Raw genomic sequence first — 16850 nt, 5'->3', positions numbered from 1 at the left:
CACGCTGATTTTAAGTTTTTTTCTTGTAACTTTTGCAGGAATATCTTAATCAACATAACATTTTGTAGGGATATAGATCTAAGGTTTCTGCATCCAATGATACCATCTTTTTATACTATTGTAAGTAGACTTACAATAGTCTTCTTCGGAACCGACGATATTTACTGTGAAATTTTACAAGCTAAAGATTCTCGAGGATCAGCTTAAGTTTAATATGAGAATATTTAGCCTGTAAAATCTAGCAGCAAGGTTTTATCCTAAACTTTCACACACTGAGGGCTTACGATTATTTATTAAAGACCCTTGTGTAATTTTTTTTAACTTAATTCTTTAATATACTAGAGGACCAACCTCAGTCTATTTAGGCCCTAAGTAATGTTATTTCTGTAAATATTTCATATTAATTCTATACTATTTTGAATTGCATAAAAGTTTATAAACGTATCTGAGAATTAAAAGACAATTATTTTCTTCTATAAACGATTTAGAGACAAAATAAAAAAGAAATCACTTGGTAATACAGAAAATTCTAAGTTCCATTTAACCCAAAAAAAACTAAAGTTGCATTTTTCCATTAAATTGGCTAAAATTGGTTAATTGACCATAATCAACTAAGGGTTTTTGACACAGAATAAAGAAGGAAGTGTATGGGAAACATGTGTCAGTTGAATAAAGTTCAAATTCAAGAAGGAGCAAATAAAAAAAAACTCCACACTTATTTCTTATTACAATTTTGTATTTGTTTTCTACTAGAATTTTCTGATCTTACCTGAATTTGCATTGTTGTAGCAATTCTTTGCACGTGTCTAAATTACAGCAACAAGAATGTATATAGCAAAAAATAAATAGATTCAAGAGAGACTTTCCTGTGACTCAACAACTCTCCACTATAGATAATCTCGCTCAGCTCAAAAGCTCCCGGAGCTTTGCAGAAAAAAAGGTTTGCGTGTCAAAAGTCGTAAATGGGTGATCTGTTTCGCGGGGAAACACGAGGGCATTAATAATGACATGTGATTTGCTGGCTTTAAGCTCTCTCTCTCAAGTGTATGTCTTTTTTTCTTGTCTTCATTCTATATCAGTAAACAACCACAAAGCTACCAGGCCACAAAGCTTGTATTGGAACCCCATTGAGTCAGTCACTCTCTGGACTCCTTCGTGTTCGCACGAGCTTCCAATTTTGCTCTTTGCTCGCGAGAAATATTAATATTCTTTTGAGAAATATCGTGAGGTGCTGTTTTAAGTTCTCTATCAGTGCTTTTTTTCTTGCTTAAATCCAACAAAAAAGTGTAAAGTGGAAATAGTGAAGGTTTTCAGTGGGTAAAAATCCCCAAGAAAAAGAAAACGATATTTGGCAGTGATCATGTACGTAGAAGTATTTTAAATTAATTTGCAAATACATTTATACGCACAAAGAATCCGTGGTATAGAATGAGTCCAAAGAAAGAAAACGTGAAAATTCAAATGATAAATGCAAATACTAAATATCAGAAAATAAACCAATCTATACTGGCTTAGCGATAGCAAGACAAAGGGCACAAACAGTTTTTTTTTCCTCGCCTTTATCTTGAGCAAATGATCATGCTGAATGATCTCTATTTGAAGAGGATCTTCAGTATAATCATAAAAATGCAGAGTGCCTGAATGATTGATGGTTTTGCGGATAAGATATGATTGCGTGGGAACTATCGGAGTTTTTTTTTCCAATGATCTTCAGTTAGATTTTCACAGCGATTTGTCGGCTAAAGTTTGCTGGAGAGAGCAATATAGAGTGTCCCAAGAGTGCCTAAATGAAATATTCTAGAGAGTGACTCAGGGCTTATAATGCCACTACACACTGATAAAGTAAATTGCTAATCAGCGATAATTGCATAAGTTCATGATCTCTTGTCAAGTTTTGCTAATTTTTTCATACTCATAATGCTGCAATTAGCCAATTGCAAGTGGCCCCTTGGCATCTAAACCTTACAAAAGGGTATTTGCAGTCAATCAACCATCAATTAACACTTCAATTTTTTAATTGATGTTTGTTTTTTGAAGTACGCCTCGTGCTCACTAATAAGCTCGGCAATTTATATTGATCTCCAGGCGATAGATTTGATCCAGTTTTTCATAATTATTCTCAATTGATCTGCAGGCATTTTGCTAATTTACATGCAATTTTAGGACGCTAATTGAGACATTTGCATATTGTTCATGGTTAAGTTCACTTTTCATTTCATCGGGCAATCAGCTGAGTAAATAATGTGAAATATTGAATATAATTTATAAGGTGTATTGAGATGAGTGATGGATTTTTGATCTTACAAAAAGCCATTAACAATCAAATTATAAAAAAATATCCCATAAAATTCGTTATATTCAAATTTTTAAAAATCTGAGCAAAATGTCAAACCTATAAATTTGACAGTTGTTTAAAATTTAAAAAGCGGTTTCTAATCCTCCAAATTTGATCTATAAGCAAGGTTATTGTAATAAGCAAAAAGTGCACATGCTCCACACACGCTTTCATTTCCTAAACACCCAGAAAATTGCCAACAATAAAAAAATGGTGTCATAAAAAGTCAAGATCACGAATGTTTATCTTTTTTTCCATTCGATAAAAAAGCATGTTTGTAGATAAACTAATGTGTAAAAGAATATTAATTTTTGGAGGCTCGTCTCTTGCTGTCTTATTAAATTTTCCTCTATTCTGTGTTCTTCTTGGCTACTCAGCAAGAAAAAAGAGATTTAATAATTCCAATTGAATATTCATACGATCATCAGAATATCTCAATATACAACACGAGAAGATATCAATGTAAGAAAAAAATAATAACAATATGATTATGGAACAACATGCGTATTTGATATTTAATCCCAAAGGCATTTGTCTTCTTATCTCGTCGCTCATTTGTTCTATTTTAAAATATTTCTCTGTCGTGTTGTGAAAAATAGAGAGACACGAGATCACAATGGAAGTGATTGTTGGAAAATGCGATGCACTGAGAGAAAATAGTCATGAGAAAATAATGTCTTATCTGTTTGCCATTTAACTGATGACGTGCGGTTTTCGTTAATCTTTCGTTATATTATTTGCCATTCATACTTTGACTCTTTCATTACGTTCGTACGGAATGTATAAATAAACATATTGGTTTTGCTTTTTTATTAAATAAAGTGTCAATAATGTTTCACGACAAGGGGTGTATTGAACTTAATGACCATCTTAATCTTAGTTTTCGTAAAATCACGTCTTTACGGTCAATCATAACGTTTTATGATCCTCACTATCATTTACTAAGTTTAAAATAGAAAACTTAGAAAATGATTTTTTTAAGAATCAATATAAAAGTAAGAGCTAAGTTAAGCCTGGATCAGCTTATTGTGTGATTCTTAACCTGAGCCAATTGGGATGTCATCGAATTCAATTTGGAACTAAACTTAGAAGACATTTTGGAAATATATCGGATTTGAATAGATTGGAAGAAAATTGATTGAATGAAATAAAGGCTAAAATAATTTAACTAGAGAGCTTGCGGCTATTTTCGATTATTTATAAAGTTTCAGTCCGATCGGGTTATATAGTTTTGTGAGGATTATAGTAGATGAGATTATTCAACATCTCACCTTATAATTTTTTGTGAAGTTTTAATTATATTAAACTTTTAATTAAATTTTTATAGAGTGTAAGGTATTTTTCCCATGTTCCTTAATGAATCTGACCTATTTCTTCAGGAAATGTGTAACAAAGTAGAGTGAAAGGAACACCTATTGACACCTTACTCTGTATCATTTGGAATACAAAATTTGAACGTTTATCTTTATCGGAAAACGTAGATTAATAAGAAAATGTCATTTACTTACATTTTATGAAATACATTAAATAAATTTCCACATTTTGAGAAAAGTGCCAATAGTGGTTCCCTGTCGAAAATGAGTTCCTTTGACCCTATTATGGTAAAAATATGAAGTGTTCGAAGCCTGAATTCCTTGTCCTTTAAGAGATTTTTGATATTTTAAGTCTTATAAATGAAGGTATTTGTGCGAAAAATAATTAAAGAACGTTATTGATATCTTAAACTTTCCATATAAAATTTTGTACTCTGTGGTTTAATGTTTTGAAGAGAATTTGTTAGTTTTGAATTTCTTTGCAATTTCAAATAATGTGATAAGCGGCGTGATACAATCGCCTTTGTAAATTGTGACTGAATCGGATTGAAAAGATTATCCAAGTTGAAGACTAATCGCTGAAATATAAATATATAGTGAATATTTCCATAATGGCTCCGGTACACCTTTTAGGTCAGGAAAATTTCATAAAGTCAGAATTCACATTCCTTTCTTTCTTACACGTTTTGCATATGTCTGTCTCATTCTTTCGCACTCCAAATTCGATTGAGCTAAATCGAATTTGGAGCGGTGTTTAAAAGAAGAAGAAGAAGAGTGCGAAAGAATGATTAAAATCCCTAAAATGGAGTGACTATATATTTGTGTTCAGCAGATCTGAATTATTATGGTTCCGGCACACCATTTAGATCAGGAAAATTTCATGAAGTCGAAATTCAGACCCACTTTTTCTCAAACGCTTTGCATATGTATATTTCGTTCTTTCAAACTTCAAATTCAATTGAGTTAAATTTAAGGTGATAGTTAAAAGAAGAAGAGCGCGAAAGAATGAGATAAACATATGCAAAATGCGTGAGAAAAAAAGGGATTTGAATTTTGATTTCATGAAATTTTCTTGATCTAAATGTGTGCCGGAGCCATAATAATTTAGATCTGCTGAGCACAAATATATTGTCCATTTTACGGGTTTTTAACCGTTTTAGCATTATCCGAATGTTCTTTCGAATCGTATCCAGTTCACCATTTCTGTCATTGCTAAACTATCAAAGTGATTTATGATAACTTCGTAACATTTAGTGGACGTAAAATTTCTGTTGCCGCATTATTGAATTTAGGATCGTATAATCTGAACTGACGGTTTTGTTTTAAAAAACGTTTGCTCTTTTTAGACCATTGCATATCTAGCAAAGGGATGTCACGATTTTTTAATCAAAAATTTCTTAGCTCGGGAATAATTCTGACCTTTTAAAAAAGTATCCTGCATTTGGACATCCTTATAGTTTGTAATCATCCACAAGAATCATATTTTTATAAATTCAAAATAGTTCAAAACAACTGTTTTTCCCGGGTTTTTTTTTGAGTATCTAGAGTCCCAAGGAATCCGAAGAGTTAAACATCGTGACTTATCTTACGGACTTATGCCCTTATAGATATTCAATAAAATTTTCTTTGTTTTCTCTGAGTGATTATACCTCGTGAGAAAAATTGACAACGAAATGTTAAAAAAAATGCGCCACAATTTATCAATCATTGCGTATGGTGTGAAAGAAAATTGACGAATTTTAAAAATATAAATGAACAACCTTGTGGGAAAGTCAGCAAAAAAATGTAGACCCCTCAGATATTTCTAATCTCTAGCAACTTCTATGTCAAATACTTGAAAAAAAATGAAATTTCTTATCATAAAAATTGTGGGGGATTAAGCTTCCAAAGATTGATAAAAAAAGTACTGAAAATGATTATTTTACAATACTCCCACACTCTGTGTGTAAATTTTCATATAAATTATCAGTGACACCGATTGAAAAGTGCAAAAGTTACTCCGAAGTATCTTGTTGACTTTATCAAGTCAACAACTTGCTTGAGAATTTGTCAAAAATAAAATACTATATGTTGCTAATACATGCTAATTAGGCATAGTTTGAGACATCAAACCGGTATTCTCATTGCAACAATTCTTAACCGAGTTTACTTTTTTTTTCAATCACTCTGGAAATGCCCATGGATTGAACCAATGGGATTTTCCCCTGGGGCAAACACCGCGAATACTTTGAATCATCCTCACAAGTATTTCGAAGAAATAACCTTCAATTAATCAGTAAATATTTTTGTTTATACCTCGTTGAGACATTTTTAGAAAAAAACCCACCCTGACTGGAATGCATTTAAAATTGGCGCATTCCAAAGTGTTTATCCCCCAGGGGTCAGTGAAAATCAATTTGCGATTTATTGCCCAATAAATGGGTATTATTTTTTTTTGAGGAACTATATTAGTAAAATAAACAGTAAACACGGAATTACTCGGTTGACTAATCTCCCATTTCAAGGTTTTATGTCGCATTTAAGTTAGAAACAGCGAAATTTCGATGATTTGCTGCCTATCTTAGTAAGATTATGAGATTCATCTCACAGATAAACCATAGGATTAAATCTAACTTCCAGTTAGATAAGTTGTTGCAAAGCTAGAGTTACACGGAAATAAATTTAAAATGCAATCTAATGGACAACGTACAAAGATTTCTGATTAAATATATTTCCAAAAAAATAAAAAATAAAATGACATAAAATAATTGTAATTCAGCTAAAAACAAAATAGAAAAGATTTAAAAAATAATTTGCGATTAGTAAAATACTACATTTTGTTCAGTAATCACTGATTGATTACTGATTTTCTGATGATTCTGGTGATTTCTGATGATTGATCAGAAATCACTTTAAATGACTCATATGCCAAGATATTTCCAAGAATATTTCATTATTGTCATGCATTAAAATTTTCGATTTTGAATTTGATTTTATTTCTGATGAAATGCAGAACCTAATTCTAAAATTGTGATTGTTCGAAACATTCTTGTTTTTTTTTTGTATTTCTGAGCTATTTATATTTAAGGATGGAATTCTACCAATTGTATTTCTCAATTTCCAAAAGATTTAAGGAAAAGTTTACCAATTTTGAATTGCGAATGTCTTACTGATATATTGTCATGATTTTCTCTATAATTAATTGGCAAAAGATTAGTGAGAATTATGGTGCACTAATGATGGTATTCCAATGAAAAATGCACAAGCTTTTTAAACAATTTACTGTTCTCAAGTGCCTCTGCATTATCGACTTTTTTTGTGTTGGTACCTGTCCCAACTGTTTTCTTCAGCCCTCGTCCTGTTCTAAAACCACCAAAAAGTCGTATCAGAAACAAAGAAAAGTCTATTATGTAGAAACATTTCAGAACAACAGTAAGGTCAGGGGTATGACGTTTCCTATGTTTCCCATATGTTTCTAGCGTGCCGAAAAATTTTTGGAGTTTATTCGGTGTTTTCTGTCATTGTGGAATGAATTAGCAAAAAATACAAATACAAAATAAAAGCCAATTTAATATGGAATGGGCTACTGAAAACCCCAAATTGGCAACCTACGTACTTTCGGAGATATCGCGTGAAATGTGTACGAAAACAGAAAAAAATTTACACTAAAACTGGTTGCATTTTTCAGAGCAAATGTCACCCCCGTGAGTAAAGTACTAAAAAACATGTTCATTTTTAACTAGAATAGCATAATGGTGCTGTTCCAATGAAAAATTAAAAGGGGAATTCTTTCTCCTGAACATTCTAAAGTGCTTCTGCATTATCGACTTTTTTTGTGTTGGTTTCTGTCTCGACTGTTTTCCCCATTCTCGTCGTGTACCGAAACTACCTTAAAGTCATAACAGGAACCAATACAGAGAAAAGTCGCTTATGTAGAAGCATTTTAAATAGTAAATTGTTAAAAAAAACATGTCCATTTTTTCATTGGAATAGAAACATTACTGGAGTATCATCATTACTCGCGGCGTGTTCCAAAAGCACAAATAGTCATGACAGAAACCAACACAAGAGAAGCCGATTATATAGAAGCACTTATGTTGGTTATCTTATTATGAAGATTTCCCATTTTCATTTTCCATTGAAATGGCACCATTAATTCTCCTTTCTCTTTTACATTTTTCCTGATCTTACAAAATTTGTAAAATCGACATTTTTTCACAAAATGCGGATTGACTGGAAAATAGAACCCAGGAATATTAAGTTGGTCAGGCTGCTTGTGATAAAATAACTTAATAATGTTTCCCTATCATGAGGGGAATTCTGTAATGCTCTGGCAATGCTATAAGACAAATTGGGTTCGAATCTTAGGAGATACTTTTCAAAAATGCGATTCTGTAGCCGTGACATTGCCATTTCAGCTCATATGGCATTGTCAGAAGTCACATATTTGAGATTTCTAGCAATTCAAATGACAATGAATTTTGTTAAACAATCCAACCAAGACGTACTGTATTTTCATAAATTCATCAAGTAAAAGGGATTTCATTAAAATTCAATGAGTTGCATTTTCGAACTCATATGATATGACAAAAAAAGCTCGAATCGCATTGTCAGGTTTCGAACTCACGCGTGACAATGCCACGAAAATTACAGAATTCCCCTACAGGATATATACCTAACTAACCCTAGTTAAGAGCTTTTAAGCAACTTTCATAAAAAACTGGATTATCATTTGAACTTGACACTCAATTTTGCGTTTATCTTTCATGTGAAAAACTGAAATGGGAAAAACTTGCTTTAGATTGAATATAAAAATACTTTTAACACCTCTCTCTTTACATTCCAATGCAATTTATTATCGTAAAATAGGAATATTACATTCCTTATGTGTGGAATTTCTATATAGAGAACCTCGCACGTGACCACGGTTTCCAATTTGTTTTCCTTGGCATAGTCGAGCCCCCAAGAATTGTGGTTTTAACACAAAAAAACAGTGATTTTTTATGCCTTCTAGGAGTTGAGAATGTCCAAAAAATTGCCTTATCAGTGAATCTGCATTGCTATCGTGGGTTTTTATCAAGAAAAGGTCGATCAATCACTGAAATGAGATCCTCACGGGCTTTTGAGAAAAAAAGACACGTGCTTTGCCTTTTGTAGAATGATAAGAATACCTGTGTAAATTAAGAGTTGGACACTCTTATCACGAGAATTTGGCGGTCACCAATGAAAGTGTTAATTTTTACGCTAAATACGTGGAATTTCGCAAGCATGTTCAAAAGCTCACTGCCCAGGCAAGACTTTGCTCTGCAATAAATGACAAAAAATCCAGTTGAAGCTAGATTCCTTACGAAAATGACTATGCGATAAGAATCAATTGTATACCTCTTGTACCAATATTTTAGAAGAATATTTTACATGCCGTTCATATCACTTGTTGCGCAACTAATCCACGAGAAGCGTGAAGAAAAAAATTGTTTGAACCGTGTCAGGCAAGAGATGATCTTGAACTTATTTGCGTATGCCAATCATTGGGAAAAGTGTATTTGTAAAACGTTGAAAAAATGGAGGAAAAACTCACACTTTGCAAGTGATTGAGATAATGGGAACTACTTGTTGATCAATCTGTTGACAAATCAATAAAATTATACCAATACGCCACTTTTTCCCCCTTTGCATGGTATTTTTCTCATTTAGAAAATTGCTTGTTTGTTAATATTTTACATAAATTGATAAATATCAACCTCATACGACCTAATCAATTAAAATAGTTGCATATTTTCCTCCTTGGGAAAGCTTACTGAGAGCTTTTGAAACATGTTTCATTGATGTTTCATGTCCCTTGAGCAGATATATAATAATTTAAATTTTTAGTGGATATACAGAATATATTCTAGAACTTTTTATCCATTAAAAGATCTATAGGGATACCTGAAGCCCAATGCCACCACAGAACACACTAGAGCTGGCAGAGAATGGCGCCAATGATGCCCAGAAGGAGACCAATGGGGCTTATGTATCCAATGGCAAGGAACTCGTAAAGGCACCCAGTGAGGATGTCCAGGAAGTGGCCACAGTTCCTGTGGTTGTTCCACCGGACGGTGGCTGGGGCTGGGTAGTGATGATGGCTTCCTTTTGCTGCAACATCATCGTTGATGGTATTATCTTCAGTGCTGGAAGTCTCCTGAAGCCTGTCAAGGAGGAATTTGAAGTAAGTGATGCAGAAGTGGCTCTTGTGACATCCCTTCTTAGTGGGTTCTACCTCATGGTGGGCCCCTTTGTCAGTGCACTGGCCAATCGATGGGGCTTCAGGCCAGTCACAATGATGGGAGCTGTAATTGCTGCTATAGGATTCAGTACATCTTACTTTGCGTCCAACATTGTCTTCCTCTACGTAACTTATGGTATCATAGGAGGTGAGAGGTTTTTTTTTCTTAGACCAGCTCTCAGTGAAAGTTTATTGGTGCATTGTGTGATTTCAGGGATTGGCTTTGGCCTCATTTATATGCCATCTGTAATCACCGTGGGCTACTATTTCGAGAGATGGCGCGCCCTGGCCACTGGACTTTCCCTCTGTGGCTCGGGTATTGGTACATTCATCTTTGCTCCGCTCACTGCTTACCTCATCACCTCGCAGAGCTGGAGGATCACTCTTGTCATCCAAGGGGCTATTATTTTGCTATGTGCTCTCTTTGCCATCTGCTTCCGGCCCATCAAACCAATTCAGGTGAATTTTCTTCTTCAAATTCTGCTATTGGAAAAAGTTCTGAAGTTTGAATGAATTATCTTGTTAGGTTCCTATTGACCAAGTAGCTGCATCTGAGAAGGAGAAACTCCAGCAGGATGCTCTGGAGAAACGTCTTGGTGACTCTGTGCACAGTAGTGCTCAGAACACCTGGATGGGCTCCAATCGCAACACCAACTATCCCACAGCTTCAGAAGTATTCCGTGGTAGTGGACAGGATCTCAATGGTTCCACCAAGCGCTCCTCAGAAGACAGAGAGACGCAGGCTCCATTAATGCCTGCAGCTCTGGAGTTACGTCCAGTGGGAGAGACAGACGAGGCTGATGAAAATGGAGCTCTTCTGGAGGGAGAGACACGGCCGGTAATTGTTCCAGCTAGACGTCATACGGTATCTGAGAGGGAGTCTAGTCGACCAGGAAGCAGGAGAGTATCTACAACTGATAACCCTAGGCCATTGTACAGAGATGACATCTTCTTTAGTGGTTCTGTGACGAGATTGCCACAGTATCAATCACAAACTTCCCTTGGCTATCACATGTCGGTGACAAGGCTTCCCACACAACAGGATGTACGTGAAGAGAAGGAGATGTCTTGCAGATTGTGCCCACAGATGGTCAAGCGAACACTCGCGACAATGCTGGACATTTCTCTGCTTAAGTGAGTAACTAAAAGATCCAATTTGTCTTTGGGATTCTAAATAAGCGATTCCTTGGGTAATCTTCCAGGTCTCCGACATTCTTGCTCCTGGCCCTAAGTGGTTTTCTTACCATGATGGGCTTCTTCATCCCCTTCATGTATATTGTCGCTCGAGCTGTGGCTCGAGGGATGGACCAGCAAGTAGCTGTCTTCGTGCTTTCCTCAATCGGCATTTCAAATACCGTTGCTAGGATTGGATGTGGCCTTATCAGTTCAATTAAAGGTGTCAGTTCTCTCCATGTGAACAATATTGCCATCATCCTGGGAGGTGTTGGGACAATTGTCAGTGGATATTCAATGAGTGAAGCCTTCCAGTTCACTTATGCTGCCGTCTTTGGAATTGCAATTGGTAAGATTAAATTCTTGAAAATTTCCTAATTTCAATGAAATTAAAACTTTGTTTTTCTCGTAGCCTGCTTCTCTGCTCTGCGTTCGATTATTGTGGTGGATTTTCTGGGCTTGGAAAAACTAACAAATGCCTTTGGAATTCTGATGCTCTTCCAGGGAATTGCAGCTGCCATTGGATCTCCAATTGCCGGTAAGTCCTATTGTTACCAAGTAATCTTTTTGTCATGATGACGCCATTAGGTACTTAAAAATTTCCCAATCATTTGAGATAATCTCTCACGTTTGCTACCCTTGGTGCTTCCTCTTGTTCAACTACACTCCAATGTTTTACAACATGTTTACACGAATTTTCCTATCTCGCGGTGTATTTGATAATCCAAAAAATTCCTCAATTGCTACCATTCTTCACAATAACGGTTGTCTACCTGTTTTATTGTAGGGCTTTATCTATGGAAAACAATAGACTTGATAGTTCCCATCAATTTCTTTTTTCGGTGGACAGCAAACATGTGCTTAAAGTGCCAAGATTAAGAAATTGTTAATTGGATCAGCAATTGTCGTAACTTACTCTTTACATCTAAATCAGAAGGATTAAGTTGAGTATTATTGCTGATTTGGCGATCGAGTGAGTTACGACAATTGGTTATCCAAGCAACAGAATGGAATTTGAGGGCTTTCTGAAATACGATAAAGCTCTTTAAAATACTTAATTTATGAAGTAGAATTAAGTATATAAATTGCTGATAATTGCAAGAAAAACATATTATTTGCAGGAGCATTTATGGGTCTGACTCAGAGTCACGATGCCGCCTTCTGGCTATCTGGAGGTTTAATGACCCTCTCAGCTTTGATTATTGTACCCCTGAACTACATCAAGCGCTGGGAGGATGCCCGAAATGAAGCCAAATCCTCATCAAAGCCTTCAGCATAGAGAGATAAATGTGAAAGCGATGATTTTTCCATCGAGCCAACAAGAATTTAGCCACTATTCTGTGATATCAGCATGAAAATTTATCAAAATGGATTTGTTGATATTTTCAAGAGATATTTGAGAGAAAAGAGCACCATATTACTATTAAAGAAAAATAATGTTTAAAACTTATTCTAGAATATTTTGTAAATATCTTTAGAATTTTCATTTTTTGTATCTCTGTGTGTAAATTAATTGAAGACACGATGTTAGAATTTACTGTAAAGACTTTGTAGTGAAATGTGCCTTAATTTTATATAAAAAAAATAGAAAAGAAAAAAAATATTCTATATATTTTCTTGTGGATATTTTCCAAAATAGGCATTTAAAAAGAGGAAAGATTTCCTAAAGCCATTAATTTTCATTGGTGTAGTAAAATTGCTGAATTAGGTGTAAATATCAAGATAGAATTTTACGTAATTTAACTGAATCCCGTGAAATATGCATACTCGTAATAGTTGATATTTTTAGACGAGGCAGAGAATTTTTGTTAATCAACATAGTTCAATAAACTTTGTTAGACCAATTAGTAAAATTAAATGTGTTTGATTTTCCAAAAAATGTACAGCTTTTGCAATTCCGAAAGGTGGGAGAAATCGCTGAGACTTATTTCGGATCAGAGGTAAAGATAAGTCTTTTCCTTTCGCAAAAAAAACTTAAGAAAAGCATAAGTAATAGGTCTTGGCTTGGGTAATTTTTCATGATTTTTGTGCTTGGATTCATAAAGAAAACAATAAGTTATCTTAAGAAAAAAAATCGGAAAAATAATTTTTTTTAATATATTTAGTTATATTGTGAAGATCACGTTGCTTGATACGATTCTTTATCTCAAAAGTTCAGCTTAGAAACAAATTTGCAGGTTTTCAGAGAAGCTTCCACTCTGCGGTTGCCTAAAAAATCTCAGCTACCATAAGCTTCTCTGCGCTAATCATATTTTTTTCATTTGTAATCTTTTTTGGAATTACTCAAACAGTTGTAAACTCCAATGAGTCTCATTCATTTAGGTCTCAAGGGGTTAAACGGATTCTTGCTCTAGAAAAGATTTACTAGAGCTTAAATAAATATTAAAAAAAAAAGAATCCCAATTTATTTTTTAAAGCAAAACTTGATGTGAAACCAAAAATTTGGGGATAAAATGGCCAAAGTTTTCAATTTTGTTTTGTTTTTAACCCTTTATTTAAGGACAAGAAATTCAAAAATTGGAGGCAGAGAAAATCACTTTTTCTGATTTCTTAGAGAAAAATATAACTTTAAAAGACCGTAGGATTTTTTTTTTAAGACGTCGGTGTCCCTAATTGTCCTTTAAGGGTTAATACTGCGATTAATATTGAGAAATAATACAAAAAATGCCAATAAAAATTATTATTAGGGTAAGTGTGCCAAATTCCGGCCAGCTTGCAATTCCGGCCACTTTTTTGTTCCACGAATTTCCATGAATTTTTAGTTTTTGCATACACTAGAGCTTATACAATTAAAAAAATAACAAAAAAATGTCGCTTCGACGAGCAAGATGATATGAAAAAGACATTGAAAGAATTCTGGAAGGGAAAGGAACTATGAGAATGAAGGTGGCCGAAATAGGCCACCAATGCTATGTCTACATTTTTATTCATTTTAAAATGTATTAAGAATGATTTTAGAGAAAGTAAAGATGATAAACTGTCTGCAAGGTTCCAAGCAACACTCCTTATAAAAGAGTAACATAAATATTCAATTTTTATTAAAAATATTATATTTCAAACTTGAGACCTTGTCGCTTGCATGCAACTATGCTGAAATTTCAATTCAATTCAATTCAATTCAAATTTATTTCAATCAACTGTTTGCGGCTGCCGACCGACTTCACAACCGGTCTCCCCAGGTAAACGGCAGAAACCCTGGTTCACTGACCGTATAAGCCATAGAGATATATACATATTAAATTCAATAGATCAAGAAACAAAGCTTTAGTGAAGTGACCGCGACTAATCTCACTTAGTTTAGGAAGGGAAATCGGAGACAGGTCCACAAATTTGGCACACTTACCCTATTATTATTGCTCATCTGCTGACAGAAAAATAATATTTTGTTTTTACTTTTATTTTAAATATCTTTGATAAGTTATGCCGATAATCGTATTATAGAGATAGCTGAATTTGAAACATTTTAGAATCAAAAGTTTAGGAAAGATATTCTTGAGAAGTCTTTATTTTATATGTTAAAGTAATTATATAAAACAAATCATTTGGTATACTAAAACCAAAATAGAGAAAACATGTTTTTTTTTCTTTTTTTTTTAGCTTTTCAGTTCATGTAACCCCTTAAATCTCTCATCCCTTTGTGTTTCTGATACCCAAAAGAAAACAATTTTTTGAGCTACATATTTATAATTATAAAAAAAAAAAAACGGTTTTCGTGGATAATCGTAAAATAGAAGAACATTTAAATCGATGATAATTTTTTCAAGGATCTTGCTAAAAATTACAACACTTTTTAAAAATTTTTCTTTGACAAGTAGATTTTTTGAGCTTTAACAGAATCTGTCCTAATTCATTAAAATTTTCAAGTTCTTTTAATTTATAATTTTTATTAAATACCACCATATACCAGATATAAAAAAAAGAAAATAGAAAAGCTAAATCCCAAAAAGTCAAAATCCCGAGTTGGTCAAAATTCCGAAAAACCAAAATCAGGAAAAGCCAAAATTACGAAACCACAATCACCAAAAATTTAAAATCCCAAAAGGAATGAAATTATACGGAGAAAATTTTAGAAAATTGTAGGAGAAATTTTTTTCTAGGAATAGCTGTAATACTTTGAAGAATTCAAAGTTTTGGCTTTCAGGACTTTGAACGTTTTTTTTAACGTGATTTTAACGTGACAAAAAGAAATTCTAGGCTGTTCGGACCTACCTATACCCACTTCATTCTCCCTCTGAAGTGAATTTCATTGGGTCCATATAGTATGTATATTTTATAGAATTAAACAAAATGTTCAAAGACAAATTTATAAAATTTATTACTTAAAAATAGAAAAAAAAACACAAAATTCTTTTCAGTTTTGTACTCCAACAAAAGATATGAAAGAAGATATCTATATAAGACGAAAAGATATAAGGAAAATATGTATTATTTAGAAGTTAATAAGAAAGTTAATAAGACTAAAATTTGCACATAGGGGGTAGTGAGGAACCTTTGAATTGGGAAAACTTTGAAATTGAGCTTTGTCTCCTATTTTTAAATGAAACTGGACCTTGTTATGATATAATTTAGCTCAAAAAAATAATTGCGAAGCAAAGTATAACGAAATAAAAAAAAATTAAAAAAAATAGGAGAAAAAGCCGAATTTCAAAGCTGCTCTAATTCAAAAGTGCCCCATTTTCCCATAAATTGGATTTGAAAGGAAAGGATTACAGCTCCTACATCTACATCAAGTTTATAAATAATGTATTCACGGTGTCATTACACTTGTTAAATAAAATTTTAATGCGTTTCCCATTAATTGTCACTCATGAACGTTCAAATGTGTGATTTATGTTTTTGAATAACCTAATGATAAAATATTTTGTGTATTTATTGATAAAAAGCTTACTTGGTTCGATAAATTGGTTTACATTGACTTTAAGAATTATTGCGATATCATTATTAATGAGAAAACATTATTTATTATGACCAGCGCACAATAACTTTTGTTTGTAAACATGTTTTCAAGGTTTCCCATGAGAATGAGCGAGATGACTAGATCTAGATCTCACTCATTCTCATTGAAATAGCAAAACCATGTTTACTAAACAAAAGTTATTGTGCGTTGGGCATTAAACCACCTTTTGCAAACCATCCAAACATTTTCAAATATATTCAAAGATACAAATCAAACATTTGAATGTTCATTACCTACAATTAATGTGAATCGTTCTAAAATTTTAATGAGCAAGTGGGATACGAGGGTTATACTACTAGCATAACTGTACCAAAATCCGGCCAGCTTGCAATTTCGACTACTCCTCTTGTTCCTAAGATTTCCGTGAATTTTTAATTTTTGCATTCTCTAGAGATTATACAATACTAAAAATATAAAAAATGTCGCTTCGCCGAACTAGATGATGTGTAAAAGACTTTGGAAGGATTCCGGAAGGTCAAACAACAATGAGAACCAGTGGCCGAAATATTACCCAAAGCTATGTTTGTATTTTTATTTATTTTAAAATGTATTAAGAATGATTTTAGAGAAAACAAAGAGGATAGAACGTCTACAAGGTTCCAAGCAACACTTCTTAAAAAGAAGTAATGACAAATTTAAGTTGTAATAAAAACATTACATTTTAAACTTAAGACTTTGGAGTTTGCATGCAATTATGTCGAAATTTAGTACAGTTGCCCTAATCTTTTATTTTACAAAAATTAGAGAATTGTAAAGGTGAAAATTTGGTAAACCTAATTTACATAATCTAAGGTTAATCCTAGGGAATATTTAGCTTGTAAAATTTGG

The 16850-nt window shown here is 33.3% G+C and overlaps 1 protein-coding gene across 1 annotated transcript; it reads left to right on the top strand.

The window, feature by feature from the left end:
- The first annotated feature begins 1074 nt into the window (after positions 1 to 1074).
- On the top strand, positions 1075 to 12918 carry LOC129803128 (monocarboxylate transporter 7-like). Its single transcript, XM_055849479.1, has 7 exons — positions 1075 to 1362; positions 9542 to 10040; positions 10107 to 10351; positions 10419 to 11026; positions 11095 to 11414; positions 11478 to 11603; positions 12187 to 12918. Exons 2-7 carry the CDS (start codon positions 9566 to 9568, stop codon positions 12342 to 12344), a joined length of 1932 nt encoding a protein of 643 aa, XP_055705454.1. The 5' UTR covers positions 1075 to 1362; positions 9542 to 9565; the 3' UTR covers positions 12345 to 12918.
- The last annotated feature ends 3932 nt before the right edge of the window (positions 12919 to 16850 follow it).

This window comes from Phlebotomus papatasi, chromosome 2 (assembly GCF_024763615.1).
Source record: "Phlebotomus papatasi isolate M1 chromosome 2, Ppap_2.1, whole genome shotgun sequence".
Lineage (NCBI taxonomy): Eukaryota > Metazoa > Arthropoda > Insecta > Diptera > Psychodidae > Phlebotomus > Phlebotomus papatasi.
The sequence above is the reverse complement of the archived record's forward strand: the minus strand, read 5'-3'. Positions and strand labels throughout refer to the sequence as shown.

Excerpts from the sequence above, each read along its gene's own strand:
- LOC129803128 (XM_055849479.1), top strand. The coding sequence starts at position 9,566 with ATGCCACCACAGAACACACTAGAGCTGGCAGAGAATGGCGCCAATGAT. Across the intron at positions 11,415-11,477 it reads CGTCTTTGGAATTGCAATTG|CCTGCTTCTCTGCTCTGCGT; the intron begins GTAAGATTAAAT and ends TTTTTCTCGTAG. Across the intron at positions 11,604-12,186 it reads CATTGGATCTCCAATTGCCG|GAGCATTTATGGGTCTGACT; the intron begins GTAAGTCCTATT and ends TATTATTTGCAG.